This window comes from Pseudorca crassidens, chromosome 11 (assembly GCF_039906515.1).
Source record: "Pseudorca crassidens isolate mPseCra1 chromosome 11, mPseCra1.hap1, whole genome shotgun sequence".
Lineage (NCBI taxonomy): Eukaryota > Metazoa > Chordata > Mammalia > Artiodactyla > Delphinidae > Pseudorca > Pseudorca crassidens.
Genome location: NC_090306.1, coordinates 34,586,792 through 34,614,255, shown reverse-complemented (window position 1 = coordinate 34,614,255; position 27,464 = coordinate 34,586,792). Strand labels below are relative to the sequence as shown.

General features: G+C 36.6%; 1 protein-coding gene across 2 annotated transcripts in view; it reads left to right on the top strand.

The window, feature by feature from the left end:
- The window catches only part of SLC2A13 (solute carrier family 2 member 13), a 426,384-nt gene that overhangs the window by 60,781 nt on the left and 338,139 nt on the right, over positions 1 to 27,464 (top strand). For both annotated transcript variants that reach the window (XM_067696180.1, XM_067696181.1), the window contains exon 2: positions 21,310 to 21,469. In XM_067696180.1, coding sequence (XP_067552281.1) covers positions 21,310 to 21,469 — 160 coding nt within the window. The remainder of the gene's footprint in view (positions 1 to 21,309; positions 21,470 to 27,464) is intronic.

Genomic DNA, 27,464 nt, shown 5'->3' with positions numbered 1-27,464 from the left:
CCACAACATCAATCACACCCACGCTCAAGGGGATAATGGCCAACACATTCTGAGGAAAGGTATGCCTGGCATCCATGCCAAAAAAAGCCCTTGCACCAAAAATATTGGACTCACACAGTCTACACAGGGATGCTCCCACATAAAAACAACACTTTAAGACCATAGTGGATAACTATGAAAATTAAGTAAAGTGAAAAAGCAGAGGAACTACTCCTAATTAAGAGAACGAGAGAAATTCCGTGAAAGAATAGTGAAACAGATCTCACTAGTCTACTAGACCCCAAGTTCACAAAGGAGGTAATAAAAGTGCTAAAGGAATTAAGAAAGTTTATTGACAGAAATGGGAATCACTGTATAAGGAAGTAGAAACTATAAAGATGAACCAATCAAAAATAGACAACTAAATTGTCAAACAAAAACCAATCTAGAAGCAATGAATAGTGGACTAAGTAATGCAGAAGAATGACTAAGTGATCTGTAAGATAGAATAATGGAAATCGCCCAATCAGAACAGACAGAAAGACAAATGAAAAAAAAAAAAACGAAAGCAACATACGAGATCTATGCGATAATATAAAGTGTGCCAATTTACACATAATAGGGGTTCCAGAGGGAGAAGAGAGAGAAAGGGATTGAAAATGTATTTGAGGAAATTATGGACAAAAATTTCCCAAACCTAAAGACAGAAACAGATATCCAGGTACAAGAAGCGCAGAGGGTCCCAAACAAGATGAACCCAAACAGACCCACACTAAGAAATATCATCAATAAAATGGAAAAAGTTAAAGGTTAAGAGAGGATTCTAAAAGCAGCAACAGAGAAACAAAGAGCCAGTTACAAGGGAACCCCCATAAGACTATCAGCTGATTTCTCTACAGAAAATTTGCAGGCCAGAAGGGAATGTCATGATACATTCAAAGTCCCGAAAGGGAAAAACCTGCAACCTAGGATTCTCTACCCAGCAAGATTATCATTTAGAATAGGAGAGAGAAAGAATTTCACAGAGAAGAAAAAACTGCAAGAATACAGAAATACTTAACCTAACCTAAAGAATTATTGAAAGGTCTTCTCTAAGTAGAAAAGAAGCAAGAATCTATAGGAAAGGGAAAATCACAATAGGAAAGGAAAATACATAAAAGGATTGAAGATCACTTAAATAAGCCAGTACATAATCTGTACATTACAAAAAACAATCCAAAAATTTTGTGAAAGTGATTATGACTAAAATTAACAGCAAAAGGGTAAACATGAAGATTTAAGTAGGACATCAAAATCACAAAATGTAGGGGAGGGGAGTAAAAAGTATAGATCTTTTAGAATGTGTTTGAACTTATATGACTGTAAGTCTAAAGCAAGTAGATATAGTTTGGGTTAACATAATTGAAAACCAGGGTAACCACAAATCAAAAACATACAATAGATACACAAAAACCGAAAAGAAAGGAACTCCACCATAATACAAAAGAAAACCTTCAAACCACAAAAGGAAAAGTAAAAAGAAGAAATGAACAAAGAACTACAAAATCAACTGGAAAACAAGGTTTAAAGTGGCAGTAAGTACATACCTATCAATAATTACTTTAAATGTTAATGTAGTAAATGCTCCTATCAAAAGACATAGAGTTGCAGACTGGATAAGAAAAAAAGAACCTACAATACAAGATAGAATACAAGAGCCTAAAAGAGACTCACTTCAGGGCTAAAGACACAAAGTGATTGAAAGTGAGGGGATGGAAAAACATTTTTATGTAAATGGAAATGACAAGAAAGTGAGGGTAGCAATAGTCATATCAGAGAAAATAGACTTTCAAATAAAGTCTGTAACAAAAGACAATGGCATTATACAATGATAAAGGGATCAATACAAGAAGAGGCTATTACACTTGTTAACATATATGCATCCAATGAAAGAGCACCTAAATATAAGAAATACGAACAGACATTAAAGGAGAAATTGACAGGAATACATTAATAGTAGGAAACTTTTTGCACCCCACTCTCATCAATGGAAAGATCTTCCAGACAGAAAATCAATAAGGCAACAGAGATCCTAAGTGACACAATAGACCATTTGGACTTGCTTGACATCTACAGGACACTACATCCAAGAAAAACAGAATACACATTTTTTTCAAGCTCGCATGGAAAATTCTCTAGGTTAGACTGTATACTAGGCCACTAAACAAACTCAACGTATTAATATTTAAGAGGATAGAAATTACTTCAATCATCTTTTCTGACCACAATGGTATGAAACTAGAAATCAACCACAGAAAGAAAAATGGGAAACAAAAGCTATCACATGGAGACTAAACAACATGCTCCTAAAAAAAACAGTGGGTCAATGATGAAATCAAAGTGGAAATCAGAAAATACCTTGAGACAAACAACAATAAAAATACAATCTCAAAATCTATGGGATGTAGCAAAAGTTCTTCTAAGAGGGACGTTTATAGCAATACAGGCCTTCCTTAAGAAACAAGAAAAATCTCAAATAAAAAAACCTAACCTACCACCTAAAAGATTTAGAATGAGAACAAAAAACCCAAAATCAGCAGAAGGAAGGAAATAATAAAGATCAGAGAGGAAATAAGTAAAATAGAGATTAAAATAAATAGAAAAAAATCAATAAGACTAAAAGCCGTTTTTTTGAAAGGATAAACAAAATTGACAAACCTCTGGCTTGGCTCACCAAGAAGAAAAGAGAGAGCACCCAAATAAACAAAATAAGTAATGAAAGAGGAGAATTACAACCAATGCTGTGAAATACAAAATATCAGAAGAAAATATTATGAACAGTTATATGCCAACAATATGGAAAACCTAGAAGAAACGGACAAGTTTCTAGAAACATACAGCCTGCCAAAACTGAAGAAAAGAAGAAACAGATAATTGGAATAGACCAATCACTAGAAGTGGAATAGAATCTGTAACAAACACTCCCTGCAAACAAAAGTCCAGGACCAGACAGCTTCACTGGGGAATTCTACAAAACATATAAAGAAAAACTTATAACTATCCTGTCAAGCTATTCAAAAAAATGGAAGAGAGAACAGTCCCAAATTCATTCTATGAAGTCACCATCATCCTGATACCAAAACCAGACAAATAACACTACAAAAAAAGAAAACTATAGACCAATATCTTTGATGAATATAGATGCAAAAATCCTCAACAAAATATTAGCAAACCAAAAAAAAAAAATCTAGGAATATACTTAATCAAGGAGGTAAAAGACCTATATGCTGAAAACTATAAAACATTGTTCTTTTTAAAAAACTTTTATTTATTTATTTGGCTGCCTTGGGTCTTCATTGCTGCACACAGGCTTTCTGTAGTTGCAGCGCGTGGGGGCTACTCTTCGTTGTGGTGCACGGGCTTCTCATTGTGGTGGCTTCTCTTGTTGTGGAGCATGGGTTATAGATGTGTGGGCTTCAGTAGTTGCAGCACGTGGACTCAGTAGTTGTGGTGCTTGGGCTCAGTAGTTGTGGCTCAAGGGCTCTAGAGCGCAGGCTCAGTAGTTGTGGTGCACAGGCTTAGTTGCTCTGTGGCATGTGGGATCTTCCCAAAGCAGGGATTGAACCCATGTCCCCTGCATTGGCGGGTGGACTCCTGACTGCACTAACAGGGAAGTCCCTAAAACATTGTTAAAGGAAATTGAAGATGATTCAAAGAAATGGAAAGATATTTTTGATTGGAAGAATTAATATTGTTAAAATGGACATACTACCCAAAGCAATCTACAGTTTTATGTGATCCCTGTGAAAATACACATTACATTTTTCACAGAACTAAACAAGTATTCTTAAAATTTATGTGGAACCACAAAAGATCCAGAATTGCCAAAGCAATCCTTAGGAAAAAGCACAAAGCAGGAGGTATAACTCTTCCAGACTTCAGACAATACTACAAGGCTACAATAATCAAAACAGCATGGTATTGGCACAAAAACAGACATATAGATCGGTGAAACAGAATATAGATCCCAGAAATAAACCCACACACCTACAGTCAGTTAATCTACGGCAAAGAAGGCAAGAATATACAATGGAGAAAAGACAGTATCTTCAGCAAGTGGTGTTGGGAAACCTGGACAGCTATGAGTGCTTTAATGAAATTAGAACACTCACTCACACCATATACAAAAATAAACTCAAAAAGTTTCAAAGACCTAAATATAAGACATGACACCATAAAACACCTAGAAGAGAACAGAGACAGAAAATCCTGGCACATAAATCATAGCAGTATTTTCTTGGGTAACTCTCCCAAGGCAAAATAAATAAAGGCAAAAATAAACAAATGGGAACTAATTAAATGAAAAGCTTTTTCACAGTGAAGGATACAATCAACAAAACAAAAAAAGACAAAGTATGAAATGGGAGAAAATATTTGCAAATGATGCAACTGACAAAGGGTTAATATTCAAAATAAACTCATACAACTCAATATCAAAAAAAGAATCAATCCTATTAAAATACAGGCAGAGGATCTCAGTAGTAATTTTTTCCAAAGAAGACATACAGATGGCCAACAGGCACATGAAAAGATGTCAACATTACTAATTATTAGAGAAATTCAAGTCAAAACCACAGTGAGGTATCACTGTAGAACCAGAAGGCTATCATCAAAATGTCTACAAATAATAAATGGTGGAGATGATGCTGAAAAAATGGAACCCCTCGTGCACTGTTAGTGGGGATGTAAATTGGTACAGCCACTATGGAGAACAGTATGGAGATTCCTTAAAAACCTAAAAACAGTGTTACCACATGGTCCTGTAATCCCACTCCTGGGCATATATTGGAGAAATCTATAATTCTAAAAGGTAGATGCACTCCAATGTTCATAGCAGCACTATTTACAATAGCCAGTACATGGAAACAACCCAAGTGCCCATCAACAGACAATTGGTTTAAGAAGGAGTGATAAATGGATATATATGTATACACACACATATATGTAGTGGAATATTACGCAGCCATAAAAAGACTGGAATATTGCCATCTGCAGCAACGTGGATAGACTTAACAAATATCATACTAAGTGTAGTTGTTAGAGAAAACAAATAATATATGATTATCACTTATATGTGGGATATAAAGAATAATACAAATGAATCTATGTAGAAAACAAAAACTGACTCACAAACATAGAAAGCAAACTTATGGTTATCAAAGAGGTAAGGGAGGGAGGCAGGTAAATTAGCAGTATGGGGTTAATAGATATTAAACTAGTATACTTAAAATAGATAAGCAGCAATGATTTATTGTGTAGCATAGGGAACTATATTGAATTTCTTGTGATAATGTATAATGGAAAATAATCTGAAAATATATATATATAACTGAATCACTTTGCTGTACACCTGAAACTTACACAATATTGTAAATCAACTATAATTCTCTAAAAACATATTCATCCTTCCAGTCCATGAGCACAGAATATCTTTCCATTTATTTGCATCATCTTCATTTTATTTCATCAGTACTTTATATTTATCAGTGTAGAGCTCTTTCACCTCCCAGGTTAAATTTATTCTTAGGTATTTTATTCTTTTTGATGCAATTTTAAATGAGATTGTTTTCTTAATTGTCTTTCTGATAATTCATTATTAATCTATAGAAATGCAACAGATTTCTGTATATTGATTTTGTATACTGCAGTTTTACTGAATTCATTTATTAGTTCACAGTTTTCTTGGTGGAGTCTTTTAAGGATTTTTTATATATCGTACTGTGTCATTTACAAATAGTAACTGCTTTACTTGTTGCTTTCCAATTTGGATGCCTTTTATTTTTTATTTTATTTTTAATTTTTTACTTCTTTTGCCTAATTGCTGTGGCTAGGAATTCCAATACTATTTTGAATGAAAGTGGAGAGAGGGAGCATCCTTGTCTTGTTCCTGATCTTAGATTTTTTTTTTTTTTCGCTGTGCTGTGCAGCTTATGGGATCTCAGTTCCTCAACCAGGGATTGAACCCAGGCCACGGCAGTGAAAGCCTGGAATCCTAACCAATAAGCCACCAGGGAATGCCCCCGATCTTAGATTAAAAGCTGTCAGCCTTTTATTATTAAGTATGTATTTTGTGGGCTTGTCATATATGGTCTTTATTATGTTGAGGTACGTTTCCTCTGTGTTCAGTTTGGAGGGAATTTTTATCATTAATGGCTCTTGAATTTTATCAAAAGTTTTCTGCACGTTTTGAGATGATTATATGATTTGTATCCTTCATTTTGTTAATATGGTGTATCATGTTGATTTGTGGATATTGAACCATCTTTGTATCCCTGGGATAAATCCCACTTGATCATGATGTATGTTCCTTTTTTTTAAATATATAAATTTATTTATTTTTATTCATTTATTTTTGGCTGCATTGGGTCTTCGTTGCTGTGTGCAGGCTTTCTCTAGTTGTGACGAGCAGGGGCTACTCTTCGTTGCAGTGCACAGGCTTCTCATTGCAGTGGCTTCTCTTGTGCAGAGCACAGGCTCTAGGCACATAGGCTTCAGTACTGTGACACGCGGGCTTCAGTAGTTGTGGCTCATGGGCTCCAGAGCACAGGCTCAGCAGTTGTGGCACATGGGCTTAGTTGCTCCGCGGCATGTGGGGTTTTCCTAAACCAGGGCTCAAACCCATGTCCCCTGCATTGGCAGGTGGATTCTTAACCACTGCGCCACCAGGGAAGTCCCTGATCCTTTTAATGTATTGTTGAATTTGGCTTGCTAATGTTTTGTGGAGGTTTTTTGCCTCTATGTTTTTCAGGGATATTAGCCTCTGATTTCAGTGTACATATGTATTTTACTAATACATGTTTATTGTATGTACTTATTACATATATATACTTATGTATATACTTTTTGTAGTATTTTTACATTGTTTTGGTGTCAGGGTAATACTGGGCTTGTAAAATGAATTTGAAGTGTTCCTTCCTCTTCTGTTTTTGTAAGAGTTTGAGAAGGACAGGTATTAATTCTTTCATGTTTGGTAGAATTCACCAGTGAAGCCATCTGGCTATGGTCTTTGTAGGGAGTTTTTAAATTACTGATTCAATCTCATTACCAGTAATCTGTCTCTTCACATTTTCTATTTCTGCATGATCCAGTCTTAGAAGATTGTATGTTTCTAGGAATTTACCAAATTCTTCTGTGTTGTACAGTTTATTGGCATATAATTTTGTGTGGTTTCTTATGATCTGTTTCATTTCTGTGGTATCAGTTGAAAGGTTTTTTCTTTTATTTCTGATTTTATTTATTTGAATAAAAACTAAAAAAAATATTTTTTTCTTGCTTAGTCTAGCTAAAGGTTTGTCAATTTTGTTTATCTTTTTAAAGAATCAGCTGTTGGTTTCATTGATTTTTTTCTGTTGTCTTCTATTTCTGATCTCTGATCTTTGTTATTTCCTTCCATCTACTCTCTTTGGGCTGTGTTTATTCTTTTCCTAGTTCCATTAGGTGTAAGGCTAGGTTGTTATTTAAAATTTTTCTTGTTTTTTGAAGTAGGCATTTATTACTCTGAAATTCCCTCTTAGAAATGCTTTTGCTGAATCCCATAAGTTTTGGTATGTTATATTTTTATTTTTCTTTGTTACAGGTATTTTTTTAGTTCACTTTCGATTTCTTTGTTAACCCGTTGGTTGTTTATTAGTATGTTGTTCAGTCTCTACATATTTGTGACTCTTTCATTTTCCTTTCGTATTTGATTAGTAGTTTCATACCACTTTGGTTGTAAAAGTACTTGATATGATTTCAGTCTCCTTAAATTTGTTTAGATTTGTTTGTGGCCTTACATATGATATGTCATGGAGAATGTTTCATTTGCACTTGAGAAAAATGTGAATTTTGTTGCCTTTTTATGGAATGTTCTGTATGTATCTGTATACCTTGGACTAGGCCATGTAGTCCAAGGTATCCTTTAAGGCCAATATAGTCTTAATGATTTTCTTTCTGGATGTAAGTGGGTTATTAAATTCCTCCAGTATTGTGTTACTGTCTATTACTTCCTTTAGGTGTGTGAATATCGCTTTATATGTTTAGTTGCTCCTTTTTTGGGTGCATAAATATTTACAAATGTGATATTCTCTTGTTGAAATGACCACTTTATCAATATTTAATGTCCTTCTTTATCTTTTATTACAGTCTTTGTTTTAAAATATTTTTTGTGTGATATAAGTATAGTTACCCCAGATTTCTTTTGGTTTCCATTTTCATGGAATGTCTTTTACCATCCTTTCAATTCTAATCTATGTCTGTCCTTACATCTGAAGTGAGTCTCTTATAGGCAGTATAGGTATGAATCTTGCTTTTTTTTTTTTTAATCCATTCAGTCACTCTGTGTCTTTTCATTGGAAACTGTAGTCCATTTCCATTTAAAGTAATTATTGATAGGTGTACTTATTTCCATTTTCTAAATTGTTTTGGCTGTTTTGTACTTCCTGTTTCTTTTTTCTTCTTTTGTTCTCTTTCTTTGTGGTTTGATGACTTTCCTTAGGGGGATGCTTAGATTCCTTTCTCATTATCTTTTGTGTATCAGCTACAGGTTTTTGCTTGGTGGTTACCATGAGCCTTACATATAACAATTTATATTTAGAACAGTCTATTTTATGTGGATGACAACTTAACTTTTAATGCATTCTAAAGCTCTGCATTTTTACTCTCCCTCACACATTTTATTTTTGATGTCACATTTTACATCTCTATATTTTGTATCCCTTACTAATTATTGTAGTTACAGTTATTTTACTACTTTTGTTTTTTAACCTTTATATTCGTTTCATAGGTGATAAATATGCTACCTTTACTGTATAGTTACCTTTACTAGTGAGACTCATACTTTCATATGTTTCTTGTTAACTAATTAGCACCCTTTCTTTTCAGCTTAAAAAGGCCTTTTTAACATTTCTTGTAAGGCCAATTTATTGGTGATGAACTTCTTTTAGCTTTTGCTTATCTGGAAAACTATCTCTCCTTCAATTATGAATGATAACTTTGGCAGTTTGAGAATTCTTTGTTGGAAGTTTTTCTCTTTCATCACTTTGGATATATCATGCCACTCCCTTCTGGCCTGCAAAGTTTCTGCTGAAAAATCTGCTGATAGTCTTATGGAGTTTCTCTTACATGTAACAAATTGTTTTTCTCTTGCTGCTTTTAAGATTCTCTTCTTGTCTTTAACTTTTAACATTTTTAATTATAACATGCTGTGTTTTGTGTCTCTTTTGGTTCATCTTATTTGGTAGTCTCTGAGCTTTCTGAATCTGGTTGTCTTTTTTTCATGAAGTTAGGGAGGTTTTCAGGCATTATTTGTTTAATGAAGTTTTCTGCTCCTTTCTCTCCTCTCCTTCTGGGACTCCTATAATGTGAATGTTAGTTCACATGATGTTGTCTTGTAAGTCCTTTAATTTCATTTTAAAAAATTCTTCCCTCATTTTTCTGCTCTGTCTGGGTGAGTTCCATTGCTCTATCTTCCAACTCGCTGATTCATTCTACTTCATCCAGTCTGCTGTTGAACCCCTCTAGTGTATTTTTCAGTTCAGCTATTGTTTTCCTCATCTCTGTTAGTTCTGTTTGGTACTTTCTGATGTTTTCTGTCTTTGTTGAAATTCTCACTGTGTTCATCCATTGTTTTCCCAAGTTAGGTGAGCAATTTTGTGATCATTACTTTTTAACTCTTTATCAGGTCAATTACTTATGTCCATTTCATTAAGGTTTTTTTTTTTTCTTTTTTTATGAGGTTTTATGTTATTCTCTCTCTGGAAACATATTACTCAGTTTCTTTCTTTTCTTATTTCTTTTCTTTTTTTTTTTGCTTCACTCTCTGTGTTGGTTTCTGTGTATCAAATGAAGCAACTACGGCTTCCCTGGTGGCGCAGTGGTTGAGAGTCCACCTGCCGATGCAGGGGACATGGGTTCGTGCCCCAGTCCGGGAAGATCCCACATGCCGCTGAGTGGCTGGGCCCATGAGCCATGGCTGCTGAGCCTGCACGTCTGGAGCCTGTGCTCCGCAACGGGAGAGGCCACAACAGTGAGAGGCCCGTGTACCACAAAATAAATAAATAAATAAATGAAGCAACTACCTCTCTCAGTCTTGAATACAGTATTTGTCCTTGTATAGGAGATGAACCTTATTTATCATTCATCCCTGCTGTAGCTCTTGGTTGTTTTTCAAACCTTTGTGATTGTCCAAGCAGCCTATTTTATTTTTAGTAGCTCCTGGTAATTGAGAGTGTGCCAAGACCAGTCAGTGTCCCAAAGGGGAAGATCTCAATCAGCATCTAGATTCAGGTTGATTGGGAGGCAGATGCTCAGGCCATGGCTTTTAAAGAGTGCAAATATATAGTAATGTGGGTCTGCAAGTTTAAGCTCTGAGGGCTCTCTGAGGGTGATCTGGCAGTGTCACCAGGGTAGCAGTCACAAAAATCAGGGCTTCAGACAAGTGTACTAACTCCTTTCTGGGAGATATTGATGAGCTTAGTGAGGCAGAGATAGAGTACAAAAATGTTGTTCCCCATTCTGCTATCCCTGAGCATACCTCCATAGCTTCTAGTTGTGTGCCAAGGCTGAAGCCTGCCCCTCTGGCTGAACCTCCATGACTAGCAAGGAGGCTTCTTTCACAGAAAGACTAGCGGTGTGTTTTAGTCTGCTATCTGTGTTGTGCTCTGGGGTGGTAGCCTGCCAAGTCCTGTCTTTCTGATTGTTTCAGTCATGTGGGACCTAGGAACATAAGCCCTCCTGGCCACCAGAACCAGGTGATCAAGGGGTATCTCGTAGGCAGCAGCCATAAAAACCAAGGCACCAGTCATAAAAACAGGGGAACCAGATATGTATAAGAGCTCCCCTTGGAGAGATTCTGGTACTCTGGTGTGCTGCAGAGGGAGAATGTGAAGTTAGTACCTCCCTCCAAGGTCTCAGGAAAGGTTTACAGTCAGACCTTAGATGTGTGTTTAATTAGAAGCCTACCCCTCATGTTGCTGCTGTGGTGGCACGGTAATAGTCCTCTTTAACAGAAAGATGAGCTCTTGAGTCTGTTGCCTCTTCCTGTGCCCTGGGGGTGGTAGCTGTTTAAGAACTCTTTCTATGTTGGTTACGGTCCTGTGGGACCTGTGAGCTAAGCCCCACTGGCCACCAGAGCCAGGTGTCATAGATGTGTTTGTTCCCTGGCTGCAGCCGCAAAAATCAGGGTGTCGGACTAGTGCATAAGCTCCTTTCTGTAAGATGCTGATGAGCTGGAGTGAGAGAGAAGGAGAGTGCAAAGATTGCATTCACCAGCCTTTGTTCACTGACAGCCCCTCTGTAGGCCCTATAAGTGTGCCAAACCAGAAACCAGCCCCTCAGGCCAAAGCTCCTGGACAGGCAGATAGGCTTATTTCTGAGAAAGATTAGGGTGTGTTTTAGCCTGCTATCTGTGCAGGGCACTGAGAGTGGCCGCCTGCCAAGAACTGTCTCTCCAATTGTTACAATCCCAGGGGACCAAGGGACAAAAGCCCACTGTCCTCCAGAGCCAGGAGCTTCAGGAAATCAAGGGGCATCCCCTGGGTGGCAGCTGCAAAAAACAGGTCATGGGTGAAAACAGGCTCCAGATACGTGTAGAAGTTTCCCTCTGGGAAATACTGGAGCTCTGGAGCATGGCAGAGGGGGAGTACAAAGATGGCACCTGCTGAGGAAAGGGAAACAATGGAAAATAAAAGAAACAAAAGAAAAAGAATAAAGAAAAAGATGGTACCACTGGGTTTAGCAAGGCAGATGACAGTGTGCAAGATGGCACCCACTGGCTGGAGCATAAAAATGGCACCCGGGGGAAAGGGAAAATAAAGTGTTGTGGTGGGGAGATGGTGCCTGCCAGGTTTAGCAAGGCAGAGAGAGAGCAGGACAATGGCGCCCACCAGCCCGCATATCCATAGAGTATCCCAGGAGGCCCCTGCCCCTCAGACCAACACTTTATTTAAAAGTCGAAAATGAGTCTCTTTCGTAAAAAGTCTGGTCACTTTTCAAAGGGCTGCTTCTCCACTGGGACCTGGGTGGATGCGTCTGTGCACTGGCCTTTTAGGAGCCATTCCTCAGTTCATCCCAGCCTCGTTGGTCTCATGGGTGTGAGTCCTGCTGGTCTTCAAAGCTAGATGTTTTGGGGGCTCATCTCTCAGGTGCCCATCTTAAAAGTTGGAGTGCTGGATGTAGTTTGCCTCTCATTTGCCTGATGTGAAGCAGTTGCTCTGCCAGTGTTTAGGTTTTTTTTCAGAGGAAATTGTTCCATAAATAGCTGTAGATTTGGTGTGTCTGTGAGAAGAGGTGAGTTCAGAGTCTTCTTAGGTTGCCATCTTGAACTGGAACTTCTGCTTTCCGTTCTTGGAGAACATCTCAAATTGATGTTCCACACTGGTTCAAATTTCACACGTATTTATCTCTATTATTTACTGCCTCCAATATGGTGTTTACTTATGTAATTATTTATATATTCTGCTATTAAATTTTTAGCATTCTTGCAACCCTTCTGTACCCTACCCATTTCCCTGTTTAATTCTATTCTGTTGTCTTTTTACTTAAACCAATTCCCTCCACCTGGCTCTCTTCCTGCATTTTAGGTAAGGCCCAAGGCCCAACCCCATATTGAAGAACAGCTTAAACAGTTTTTGAAGGGTGTGTTCATTTATTATTTTGCTACTTTAATATTTTCTTTAATAGTTCCTTCTATTTTACTCCTCAACTCTTTATATCTATTGGATGAATATTTCTATAGGTAACTTCTAGCCCTGAGCTTATCTTACTCTGTATATATTTCTTAAGTATTTTATCTGTTCCTACAGCGATTCACAGACTTTTAGCTCCCGTTTAGGTCCACATTGTTGTTGTCCTTAGATGTCACTTAGAGCTAAATATGACAAAGCACCACTTACGTTGCTGTCTGCTAAATTCACTGCCTTGATGAAAAGGTATTGATTTCTTATTAACCTTTGTGCATTCCATTTGTCAGGTGTAAAAGCATACTGCTTCTGCTTTTGCAGCATTTCGTACAGCTGTCTTTCTCTTATAACCTCGAAACTCTATTGTAAGAAATTTCTTACATATCTAGTAATTTCTATATTTGCTCTCTCTCGCCATAAAGAAATGTTTTCCTTCTCTGTTATTTTCCTTCCTTGGTTACATCTATGTGTTCCAGGAACACTTCTTTTTTCACCTTACCTGAATGCTGGAATGTTACACTGTTACTTAAAATGATTTTGTACTATAAGGGTGCTAAACCAGTATCAAGAGTGTTGTATATGGCTACACAGGGATGTGTTTTGTTTGGCTGTTTTCATTGGCCTATAGTGTATTGTACCTTAGTTGTTATGTAAGCAGCTTTCTACCTTATATCTTATGCTCAGTCAGCTTCTATATTTATGGTACCTGCCTAGCTTATGTAAGAAGTTTGAAACTCCTTAATGGAAAAGAATAGTTAGAATGAAAATATTTGCAGTATAATGGGTTAAAGTTACCTTTAAAGACTTATGGAAAAAACACTGCAAGTTATAACCAAATTTTAATAGTGGTTATCTACGGATGGTGTGCTTAAAGGGGATTTTTAATTACCTTACTTCTTACTTGTAGTTCCAAATTTTCCCTAATAAATAATATATTTAGTATAAAACCAATCTATTAAGACTAACTTAAAAGGATATGGTTTTGTGTATGTATCCCATAGTATTAAGCGACAACCGTTAAGCCCAGGTCTGTACTTGACACGTAGACCAATTATAGTTCAGAAGGTACATGAGATACGAACATTCCATTAAAGGGCTTGTAGTCCTGCTTTGAGAAACAATGTGATACAGGCTCTACTGAGATGTTACCAGTAAAAAAGGACATTGGCAGATCAATAGAATATTCTCAAGTAATAAAAAAGGAAGGGGGCATTTAGGTTGTGAGAGACTTTACTGAGTTGAAATGATCGTGATATGTTTGTAATGCCTCGTTAGGAGGTTTTTAATGCTGTAGAACATGAACTTTGGTAGTTATCCCCATAGATAGAATCTTTCTCATAACCTGGCTCTTCTGTTACAGGCACTTGGTGTTGTATATATTTTCATCACTTTGCGGCTTACTGCTCTTTGAAGTTGCCCAGCAGTTTTTTTGTGCCTTAAGCCTTATTTTTCAGAAAAGAAACAAAAACAAAAACTGGATTCTAAGGTGTTAATAATCTGGTAAATGTAGATACTTGATTATTTAGAAGAATGCAGACATACCAGTCCTGGGCAGGACAGCCGAACTGAAACAACTACAGTGAGGGATACTGTTTGTTTGGACAGATTATTTTTATTTAAATTTTTTTCTTTAGAGATCATAGAGCAATAATTTACAAAATGAAATTAGGACCTCATAATCATTCTTGTTCAAGAAGCATTATTATTAAAAGCACATGAAGGTAGCTTCATGTGCTTCTAAGAAGCTAATTTGTTGCTGCCTGGCTTATCATGCTGAGAGGCTGCTGTGATTCATGGGAATTTACCCATCGCAACAGGATTTTCTAATGCTATTTGGTTATGAAATTATTTATACTTCTGACTCAGGGCTTTAAAAGGGCTTCCAGCAGATTCTGAAAGCCAACTTTTGAGCTCAAGAGCATTTTGTGCCATTTATGGTGAATCAGTATGGCGCCATTTATGGTGAATCAGCTTGGCAGTATGAGAATGGTTGAATTGGGTTGCGCTGTAGTACCTGAGGTACAGTGTTCTGGTGAGGCGCCTCAAGCTAAACATGATAATGAGTTTTCATTGATGTAGACCTCTTTATTTTCTTAGAAATCAAACTTTTAAAAAATATTCAGAAACAATACCAACACAGGTTTTTGTGGTTGTATTTACTCTAATAAGCTATTATCAAGAACTTGTACCACTACATTCTTTATGTTAATTTCAATTCATGAGTTTAGTATGGATAATTAAGAATTTGTTCTTTCTTTATGAGATATTTATTTTATTTAATTAGTGATTTGAATAGGGCAGCAATCAAAAACGCTTTATAGAATACTCCTAAACTTTAAATATCATTAATTACATCCATTTGTGAAGCACTTATGCTTAATTTGCAGGATCTCATACAATATTACTTAACTGTCCTTCATAAGAATAGTGAGCTTTGTTGTTTCCCCAAAGTGGAAAGGAGATTTTGGGGTGACATAGCCTTAATGTTGAAGGTTTTTCCAGAGTAGACATCATGTTTGGAAATCCACAAATGATGACTTGCCAGGTGGTTTTATTGACAGCAAAGTGAGTTAACAGGGCCTGTGCTTAACATTTGCATATTGGACAAATGTGAGTAGTGAACATGAAGCCTTCTACTACTCTTCCTGATCATTGGCATTCTTTTATAGTTCTCCGTTTTCATAAGGCAGTTTTATGAAAGGAGACTTTAAACTTGTCTAGCTTGAAATTATACAGTAAATCACATTCAGTTCTCATTTTTCTTACTAATTCATCTGAGCTCTTTAACATGACACCTGCTGGCAGTAAGTCACATAGCAGGTAGTAGGAGCAGGGAAGAGATCAGACTCTTCTGCCCTTCGAAGTTCATACGTGCTCACTAAGGTAATAGGGCCAAAAATAAAATGTTCCTGAGAAATTTCCAAAGGGTCACATTTGAAACAGAGGCATGGCAGTCCATCTTCCAGTGACACATTACAAAGATTAGGGGATGTGAGTCTATGAGATCCACTTTGATGTTAACTTGCTATGGGACTTTATGAAACCTTCTTATTGTCTGCCTCTGAGGCTGGGGTTCTTTACCTTTCCTAAGGGGATAGTGAATGATACCTGTCCCACCTACCTACTGAAAGGATGACCTTACATGAAATACAAAATGGTAACATAAAAAGATTGTAGAAAATAATGTAGTATTCAAGGGTAAGGTAGATGCTTGCTGGTCACTTCTTTTCTTTCTTCCTTCTTAAATATTGGAATTTTTCAGGACTCAGTTCTAGGCATTCTTCTCGGGTTCCATTTCTGGGAAATCTCATCCTTCCCATGGTTTCCGCTATATGTACCATCCACACAGAACCATCTTTTGAGCTCCAGGTATTTGTATAACTCCCAGACTCCACTGGGCCCAGTCCAGTCTCAGTTTGGAATTGCATTTAAAGAAATACAGTCCAGCAACTAAAAGTAATTAAATAGTAATACTACTCCTTACTTGAGTCTCGAAGAATATAATAGCATGGAGGTTATAATTCAGCAATATTTCAAAAAATCTTTTATCCACTCCCGCCCCCACTCCAACCTCAGTCAGTCCCTGTGTTATGGGCTCCCATTTTTCCATACTGAGCCTGAAACTCTCACTCACAACTCCCTGCAGTCTGTTTTCATTTGAACTTCTCACAAACCAGATCTTTGGCCCATGTTTTCTTCATCCTTTTTTGCCTAGCATTATAACAGCCCCAGAACTAGGCGACAAACACCAGATTCTCGCTTGAGGATGAGAGAGGAAGGAAAGGTTAGTTAGTTTGGCAAAGGCTCCTATTTGGGTAGGAGAAAAGAGGAGGCTGGGAACATTTACATGTAAATAATCTATATTCCCAGCGTACTTGTGGAGTGTTCTACTTATTCTCTACTTGTATATTTCACAGAGCACCTCTGACTCAGCCTGTCTAAAACTTGACCTTACTATCTTCCACACAAATTTGCTTCTCCTCTAATATCTTCATGCAAAGTATCTATCGTGCTTCTAGTTGCTTATTCCGGACATCTGAACGTCATCCTCAAATTTTTCCTCTCCTTCACAGTTCCATTCACGTTCTCTTCAGCCTCGATACTGAATACATACTTCTAGAGTCTCTCCATTTTACTCCATATCTACTGCTGCCACTGAACTCCTTGTTCCCCAGCAATCCGTTTTCCATACTCCAACCAGAAGGATCCTTTAAAAACATGAATCTGATCATGCCTTTTCCTCCTTTACACTGTTCAAAGGTTTCTGAGTACCAAGCCCTTAATAATGGCCTCTAAGATCCTGTATACTCTGGTTGGTCTCTGCTTATGTCTCTAAAAATAGTCCCTTCCTCAACAGGATGCATTTCTTCCTGCCTCAAGGCCTTTGTCTAAGCTCGTCTGGTTGTCTAAAGTATCTTTCACCCTCCTCACCCTCCACCCTGCCCCCCAACCTCCTCATCCAAGGTTTCTCTGACTCCTCAGGCTGGGCCCAGTCCCTTTGGTGAGACCCATTGCTCTTGAAATCGAATTACTTGTTCCCACATATTTTGCACAATAGATCCTAAGCTCCACGAGGGATGAAGTGCTCTCTCCTGTAGCACTTCATCCCTCGTGGTTAGCACAGTGCCCAGCTCAGATCAAGTATTAGTTGAGCACTTGCTCATTAAAGGATACTTCTACCATGATTTGGGCTTTGTCTGTCTCTCATCTCCATACATATTCTGCTTCACACTCTATTTACCCCTGAGAAAATTGATTTCATATTTTTTAAGCCCGTGCTCTTCTTTGCAGAATTGTCTTCCCAGTCCTTCCTAGCTACCACTTAATCATTGTCAGCACCTCAAAATAGAAACCAATGTGTAGCTGCACTGTGTCCCTTACCATGGTATTTTGAAATTATTTGATTTCATGGTTTTGTGAGTAGGGCTGTATGTGGCTTCCTTTATAGCAGGGGCAGTGTTTTTGTTTACTTCTCATCTTGATAATCCCAGCACCTAACAAGGTCACACTGAATCAAAAAAGTTGGCATACTCATAAGTAGAGGTATTGTAATAATAAAAATAACTGCTGACATATTGATTATTTTCTGTGTGCTAGGCAATATATAGCAAAAAAATATTTAAAATAGATGAAATTGGAGATGATTGTGGCATCAGGAAGGAATTTAGTTCACAGAATAAATACCATGGAGTCCAAAACACTTGGTAGAGGTGTGCCTCTCTAACTTCTACATAAAAAGGGAGATAAAAGATGGCTATGTGATTTATAGTGCCCATAAACAAACAGAAGTCAGTTATTGAGAAATACAACTATTGCAGCTGCTGAGACTAGAGAGGAGTTTCTCCTTTGTCGGAATGTGGTAAATGGTAAATGGCAACTTTTCAGCCCTTGTACAGAAAACACAGCCACAGGATTTCTTAGTGCTGATACCTTCAATAGCAGCAGGCTATTTTTAAATTTTATTTTATTATTATTATTTTTTGCGGTACGCAGGCCTCTCACTGTTGTGGCCTCTCGCATTGTGGAGCACAGGCTCCGGACGCGCAGGCTCAGCGGCCGTGGCTCACGGACCCAGCCGCTCCATGGCATGTGGGATCTTCCCGGACCGGGGCACGAACCCGCGTCCCCTGCATCGGCAGGCGGACTCTCAACCACTGCGCCACCAGGGAAGCCCAGCAGCAGGCTATTTTTTGACATCGTAAAGATCAATTCATTAAAAACAATTTTACATGGGTCTATTATGCAACGCATTGATGTTCTTGCTTAAACTGGGTATCTGTTTATAGTATCTACAAATATAAAAAGATTTAATTACTTTAGATAATCCTTTTTTTCACTATGCTTTTGCTGACTGTTGATTAGATGTTAGATTTATGTTAAATAACCAGACATATCTGGAAATTGGAAGTGCCACTGGGAAGTGAGCTAGATATGGCCAGCAGGGCAAAGATTTTCTCTTAAGAAATAATTTAGGATTGGCTCAAAGTTGTATACCATAGAACTGTAGTTTTTTAAATATGTGGTGAGCATCAGGATCACTTGTAGGATTTTTAAAAGACAGGCTCATCTCCCACCTCTGTAGTTTTCTACTTAATAGATTTGGGTGGGTGAGGTGAATGCATCTGCATTTTATTTTATTTTTATTTATTTATTTACTTATTTATTTTTAAAACATCTTTATTGGAGTATAATTGCTTTACAATGGTGTGTTACTTTCTGCTGCATAACAAAGTGAATCAGCTATCCGTATACATATATCCCCATATCTCCTCCCTCTTGCGTCTCCCTCCTTCCAACCCTCCCTATCCCACCCATCTAGGTGGACGCAAAGCACCGAGTTGATCTCCCTGTGCTATTCAGCTGCTTCCCACTAGCGATCTATTTTACATTTCTATATAATTTGTAGTGCATATATGTCCATGCCACTCTCTCTCTTCCTCCCAGCTTACCCTTCCCTCTCCCCATGTCCTCAAGTCCATTCTCTATGTCTATGTCTTTATTCCTGTTCTGCCCCTAGCTTCTTCAGAATGATTTTTTTTTTAGATTCCATATATATGTGTTAGCATATGGTATTTGTTTTCTCTTTCTGACTTACTTCATTCTGTATAACAGTCTCTAGGTCCATCCACCTCACTACAAATAACTCAATTTCATTTCTTTTTATTGCTGAGTAATATTCCATTTTATATATGTGCCACATCTTCTTTATCCATTCATCTGTTGATGGACACTTAGGTTGCTTCCACTATTGTAAATAGTGCTGCAATGAACATTATGCTAAATGACTCTTTTTCAGTTATGATTTTCTCAGGTCATATGCCCGGTAGTGCGATTGCTGGGTCGTATGCTAGTTCTATTTTTAGTTTTTTAAGGAACCTGCATACTGTTCTCCATAGTGGCTGTATCAATTTACATTCCCACCAACAGTGCAAAAGGGTTCCCTTTTCGCCACACCCTCTCCAGCATTTATTGTTTGTAGAGTTTTTGATGATGGCCATTCTGACTGGTGTGAGGTGATACCTCATTGTAGTTTTGATTGGCATTTCTCTAATGATTAGTGATGTTGAGCATCCTTTCATGTGTTTGTTGGCAATCTCTATGTCTTCTTTGGAGAAATGCCTATTTAGGTCTTCTGCCCATTTTTGGATTGGGGTGTTTGTTTTTTTGATATTGAGCTGCATGAGCTGCTTGTATATTTTGGAGATTAACCCTTTGTTACTTGCTTCATTTGCAAATATTTTCTCCCATTCTGAGGGTTGTCATTTCATCTTGTTTACAGTTTCCTTTGCTGTGCAAAAGCTTTTAAGTTTCATTAGGTCCCATTTGTTTATTTTCGTTTTTATTTCCATTTCTCTAGGAGGTGGGTCAAAAAGGATCTTGCTATGATTTATGTCATAGAGTGTTCTGTCTATGTTTTCCTCTAAGAGTTTCATAGTGTCTGGCCTTACATTTAGGTCTTTAATCCATTTCGAGTTTACTTTTGTGTATGGTGTTAAGGAGTGTTCTAATTTCATTCTTTTACATGTAGCTGTCCAGTTTTCCCAGCACCACTTATTGAAGAGGCTGTCTTTTCTCCATTTTATACTCTTGCCTCCTTTATCAAAGATAAGATGACCATATGTGCGTGGGTTTATCTCTGGGCTTTCTGTCTTGTTCCATTGATCTATATTTCTGTTTTTGTGCCAGTACCATACTGCCTTGATTACTGTAGCTTTGTAGTATAGTCTGAAGTCAGGGAGCCTGAATCCACCAGCTCCGTTTTTCTTTCTCAAGATTACTTTGGCCGTTTGGGGTCTTTTGTGTTTCCATACAAATTGTGAATTTTCTTTGTTCTAGTTCTGAGAAAAATGCCATTGGTAGTTTGATAGGGATTGCATTGAATCTGTAGCATCTTCATGTTTTAAAAAAGACACACACGTGATTCTAGTGATCCGTGAAGTTTGAGAATTGCCACCATAGATTATGCTGTATTAATTTTATATAGAAAAAAGTTTAAAGCGTATATAACCAAATACACGTTATCCACAAAACCATCTATTTTATGGTTAAGATCATCTGTTTTTGAAGACTGTAAATTCCCAAGTTACTATCCATTGTAAGCTGTTTCTGAAATGTACATCTAGCCAGTTGAGTAAGGTGATTTAATGTATAGACATCTAATTAGTAAACCAATTACGAGTTTTGGTGTGTCTACTGGAAATGATGACTTTGAATAGTTAATATGTATTTTGGGATAATTTTTTATTCTCACCATTGTCTGATTACATTTCCATATGGACCAACAATATTTCAATAATTATATTCTATCTAGAGAGCATTTTCCTATTTTTAGTTTTCAAAAAGTTACAAAGCATACTGACATGCATTCTAAAGTTATCTGAGATCTCTAGGGGTACTTTCGTTTGTAGGCTTTCAAGTGATAATATGAAAAATGATACTCAGAGATTGGTATCTCACATCTTATCTGCAGTAGTCACTACTTATAAACAGAATCTTTAAATATGTGGTAAACCTTTGTTTAAAGTAGAAAACTAAGCCCGTATATGTGTGTGTATGTCTTAATCTGTCTTAATATCTATGACAACAGAAATCTTGGATAAATGTCTAATGTTTACTTTTTATTGTTCCTTTATAGGCATTGCTTCTATGACAGTGCCAGTGTACATCGCTGAGGTCTCACCCCCCAATTTAAGAGGTCGATTAGTCACCATTAATACCCTCTTCATCACGGGAGGGCAGTTCTTTGCAAGTGTTGTCGATGGAGGCTTCAGTTATCTCCAGAAAGATGGATGGAGGTCTGTAAATAGTTCTTATATTTAATTTTCAAATAAATTATGAGTATTTAGGGGATGGAAAAAACTTGAGAAATGATAGAAAAAATATAGGGTATTTTGTATCATTATAGCTAATTTATATGATGGCGTTCAGCAAAATTGAAAGTGGACAAGAAGCTGATATTTATTTTAATGATAGACAAGGAACCTACCATTAAGAATTGATATTTACGGGGTGTTTTAGCATTTAGGTGACGTTGCTCACACTGTGTGTAATATTTTGCAATATTTGTTTAAAAATGAATGCAGCAATAAATATGCATGGAGTTTTTGAATTGTATCAGTGATTGACAAGCTGTTTATGAGCTATAGATATAACTAACATCCTTTTGGAATTTAGGTAGCTACGTTCTAATCTGAATGAAAGAAAACTCAGTCTTTAAAGGTACAGGTTTAGTTATATAAAAAGATGTTATATATGTAAAACTTAAAATACACAAATTATTTATGATCATTATTTGGCTTACTTTGAATCAAAAGAGATGAGAAAAATGTTTTGAAAACTGCTTTAAAATATTTTCAAACCTAATATTGTAAAACAAACTGATCTTATATTAAAGCTTAAACATACTATGGGCTCTGGATTTTGATATACTTCATGGTATTCAAAACAACAGATTCATGTAACCCTTCCAGGGTTTTAAATTTTAATAAAATTTCCCTATACTCTCTGTATAGGTGCTGGAGAGAAAATATTCCACAAGACAGACTCTGGTGTGTTAGCATGGTGCTTAAACTATTGAAGTTAGTTCTTAACAGCTGAAGAAAAAGGGTTTGCTGCTATGTGGATGTAGGGAAGTAAACTTACATATGTAAGCAGCACAATAAATCGAAGCTATTGAAGACTTAGGCTGATGAAGTTTTGTTAAAAGTCATGTGAGAAAACTCACTGAAGGCAGTTAGGGTGTATGTTTGTCAGGACCATTAAAGGGAGGACACATTTCTTTAAAATATTAGCTGTGTCTGCATATGTTGCTAAACCACTTTCTACCTCTGAAGGAATGAATCTCCAAAAAAGTGAGAAATTACTGAAAAATTGAAGAGGCAAGAACTTCATCTTTCTTTTCCACTCTGTAGAAGAACAGAAAGTGGGAGATGATAGCTTGTTACCAACGTAATCTGATATTTTGTGTTTTTACTAGAAGCTCAATGGAAGTCAGTTAATCTTTCAGCCCCACATAGCTTTAAGATCTAAATTATCTATTTACATTTTGTTAAGGAATTTTATTAATGTAACCAATATAGAAATATATATCTGCTTTTATTAAAAATCCATTTTTAAATGAAAACATATAAATTACATGAGTCATGTTTTTAATCCAAGTATCACAATTTATTTTTATGTATTTATTTTATTAATTGTAAAAATTAAGCAATTTATTTAAACTAAAAAAAGAGTTTACCCATTTCCCCCATCCCCCACCCACCACGTCTGGAAACCCCTAGTCTGTTCTCTGTATATATGAGCTTGGGTTTTTATTTATTTACTTTTTTATTTTGCTTTTTTTTCTTAGATTCCACATATAAGAAAGCTCATACAGTGTTTGTTTTTATCTGTCTTATTTCATGTAGCATAGTGCCCTCGAGGTCCATCCATGTTGCACATGGCAAGATTTCACTCTTTTTTATGACTGAATAATATTCCATTGTGTGTATATATGCCACATTTTCTGTATCAATTCATCCATCAATGTTGGACAATTAGGTTGTTTCCAAATCTTGGCTATTGTAAATAATGCTGCAGTGAACATGGGAATACAGATATACGTATCTTTTTGAATTAGTGTTTTCATTTTCTTCAGATAAATATGTAGAAGTAAAATTGCTGGACCTTACGGTAGTTCTATTTTTAATTTTTTGAGCAACCTCCATACTGTTTTCCACAGTGGCTGCACCATTTTACAATCCCACCAACAATGCACAAGGGTTCCCTTTTCTCTACATCCTTACCAACATTTGTTATCTCTTGTTTTTTTGATGATAGCCATCCTAACAGGTGTGAGGTGATATCTCATTGTGGTTTTGATTTGCATTTTCTTGATGATTAGTGATTTTGAGCATCTTTTCATGTACCTGTTGGCCATCTGAATGTCTTCTTTGGAAAAAATGTCTATTCAGATGCTCTGCTCATTTTTTAATCAGATTGTTTGCATTTTTGCTATTGAGTTTATATGAAATCTTTATATATTTTGGATATTAACCCCTTATCAAATATGTGATTTGCAAATTTTTTCTCCCATTCAGTAGGTTGCCTTTTCATTTTGTTGATGGTTTCCTTTGTTGTGCAAAAGCTTTTTAGTATGATATAGTCCCACTTATTTATTTTTGCTTTTGTTGATTTTACTTTTGCTCTCAGAGTCAAAATTTATCTCCAAGACCTATCTCAAGGAGTTTACTGCCTATGTTTTCTTCTAGGAGTGTTATGATTTCAGGTCTTCTGTTCAAGTTTTTAATTCATTTTGAGTTAATTTTGTGTATGGTATAAGATTTATTCTTTTGCTTGTGGCTGTCCAGTTTTCCCAACACCACTTAAATATAGCAATATAGGTACCTTTTCTCAGTACTGGGTTAGGAAAGAAAGAAAGATACAGTAGTGAAAATAAGTTATGAATGTAGTATCCCTGTGCAGAAGTGGAGGTCTTAGGATAGGCATTAGAATACTTTTGAGAGGCAGGGTGACATAGTGATAGGCAGAGCTGGATTTAAATCTGTTTTCAGTGAGTAATTAGCTACAAACCTTGGACAAGTTACTTAGTTCCCCTGAAATTCACTTTCGTCATTGTAAAAAATGTGACCAAAGATGCTTATCTTGTAAGATTATTGTGGGATCTAAATTAATTATTGTATATAAAGTACTCAGCACAGTGTTTGGCACATGGCAAATACTCAATAAATGATGAATCATGTTGTTATTTACTATTCTGATGAATGCATAGAAGATGGGTGCTACTAGAGGTAAATTGTAAGGGAGGTTGAAGGAAACACATTCTAAGACCTCTGGTTTCTTAACCAGTAAAGTTGTGGCTTGGAGGTGCTAGGGCAGAGGCCTAGAGAAAAAAAATGTTAAATGCTTATATCTACCATAGAAGGTACAAGAAGGAAAAGACTAAAGACAAAAATGAGTTTCCAAATAACCATGAGATCCCAGCTGATGTTGGAGGCAGATATTTGCAGTAAAGTGAAGTAGCACACCTGTGTGAATTTTTCCCATAATATTGGAGAACCCAGGGGTGAAAAAATAAAATAAGAGGATGGAAAACAAACTTGGGCTAGTATTCAGACCAGTGCATTAACATAGCAGATCACTTTGAATCCACTTAGTTTTTGTACAAATACATGTTTATTTGTGTATACATGCAAATATGTCTACTTTTCTTCTTACAAGTGAATTTTCTGTGTACTATTTTCTTCTATTTTTCAGCATCCTTAGCTTTGTGTTTACCTCATCTGACTCCTGGACTCATAGGAATGTGGTTACAAGCAAGTGAAAATTGGAGTTTTACCTAAGCATCGACATTAGAATTGTCAGCAATTATAACTTACTCATGATTATAACAATAGATAATTCATCACTTTGTGGCCATGTATTCCAAAAGTTCTAAGGAAATGTGGTTTTAAATATTTCATATAAAATTTCTTTCTCGGGCTTCCCTGGTGGCCTAGTGGTTGAGAGTCCGCCTGCCGATGCAGGGGACGCGGGTTCGTGCCCCAGTCCGGGAGGGTCCCACATGCAGTGAGAGGCCCGCGTACCGCAAAAAAAAAAAAAAAAATTTATTTCTCATACTTATATTTTCATGTATCATAAAGTAAAATGTTCCCTACATTCCAAGAGTTTGAATATGTTAACATTTTGTTTCTTTTTCTTTCTTTTTTTTTTTTTTTTGCCGTACGTGGGCCTCTCACTGTTGTGGCCTCTCCCCTTGCGGAGCACAGGCCCTGGACGCGCAGGCTCAGCGGCCATGGCTCACGGGCCCAGCCGCTGCGCGGCATGTGGGATCTTCCCGGACCGGGGCACGAACCCGTGTCCCCTGCATCGGCAGGTGGACTGTCAACCACTGCACCACCAGGGAAACCCTGTTTCTTTTTCATTTGCCTTTTTGACTTTGATTTGTCTGAAACTCTACTTTAAGTTACTAACATTTGATGTCATACTATATACCTAGTGTCCCAGATTAACTAGTTCACTTTACACTGATGAACAGTTTTAGAGTCTGTTAGTGAATATCATTTGATCTTCACCAAAACCTTGAGAGGCTGGTGGAACTAGTATTATTCCCTATTTGTAGATTTAAAAAATGCTCAGAGAAGTTAAATATTTGCCTGAGACCATATGGTTATTACATGGCGTAGATTAGAGCCAGTTCTTTTTAGTTGAAATGTAGCCACCTTTTTCCTCATTCTGCTTCTAAGTGTTTAAAGTCTAAAATATGATTACTGGTAATTTTTATGATAGTGATAAGATTAATATATACAGAAGATGAAACTGACCGAAAAACTTCTTAGATGTTCAGGTTGTTGAAAGACTAAATCACCCTTTGTGTCAGATGGGTCAAAGCTTCTGTTCTCTTATTGTTTGGATGTCATAGAAATAAATTGTTTTTTGCTGAACTGTTGAAAGATAAGCTTTTCTAGAAAAAATTGCCAGTAGAAGATTGCCTACTGATACTTTTGTAGCACTGTAGTGTCATATTACTACTATACTGAGAAGAATATTATTGGGCTCCATAAGAAAGAGGAAATAAGGATTTTGAAAATATCAGTAAAGATTAATTTTTTAAAAATAACTTTATTGAAATATAATTAATACACCAATTCACCCATTTAAAATGTACAATTCAGTGGCTTTCAGTATGTTTACAGAGTTGTGCAGTTATCACTACAATCAAATTTTGAACATTTTTATTACCCTGAAAAGAAAACTTGTACCCCATAGCTGTCATCATCCAACTTCCCAGCTCCTCCCAGCTCTAGGCAACTATTAATCTACTTTTTTTCCTTATAGAGTTGCCTATTCTTGGTATTTCAAGTATCAATATGTGGTCCATTGTGACTGGCTTCTTTCACTTAGCATGTTTTTAAGGTTCATCCATGTTGTAGCATGTGTCAGTACTTCATTTCTTTTTATTGGCAAGTAATGTGGATATACCACATTTTGTTTAGCCATTCGTCTGTTGATGGACATTTGAGTGGTTTCCACTTTTTTGGCTATTAAAAATAATGCTGCTCTGAACATTTGTGTACAAGTTTTAGGGTGGGCATATATTTTCAGTTCTCTTGGATGTATACCTAGGAGTAGAATTGCTAGGTCATATGGTAACTATGTTTACCTTTGGAGGAACAGCAAGATTGTTCTCCAAAGTGGCTGCACTATTTCACATTCCCATTTAGCAATGTATGAGTTCCAGTTTTTCCACATCCTAGTAAACAATTATTATCTCTCTTTTTCAATTATAGTCATCTCAGTGGGTATGAAGTGGCATCTTGTTGTGATTTTGATTTCCATTTCCCTGATGACTAGTAATATTGAGAAAGATTTTATTTTTGTCTAATATATTATAGTGCTTATAAAGATGACAGTTACTTTGGTAGTTAACACTAAATGACATGACGTTTTATCACTGTTTGCCCTTTTCTGTGCTATATTTTTGAATTGTGCTTATTGAACATAGTGAGATTTACTCACTACACCTCAGGCAAAGAAAGGTTTTCTTTTTTTTTTTTTTTAACATTTTTATTGGAGTATAATTGCTTCACAATATGGCACATGGTTTTCTTTTTTTAATTGCCGAGTTAAAGCTTGGCACTCTATAAACATGTAGTAAAGTGAACTTCACCACCACCATTATCGGTCTAAAACACTTATCTGGACATGCCACTGCTAAAATGCTTCCAAGACTCCCCATTTCCTACAGGAAAAAAATCAGTCTCTTCATCACGGCTTGTAGTGCCTTTCATT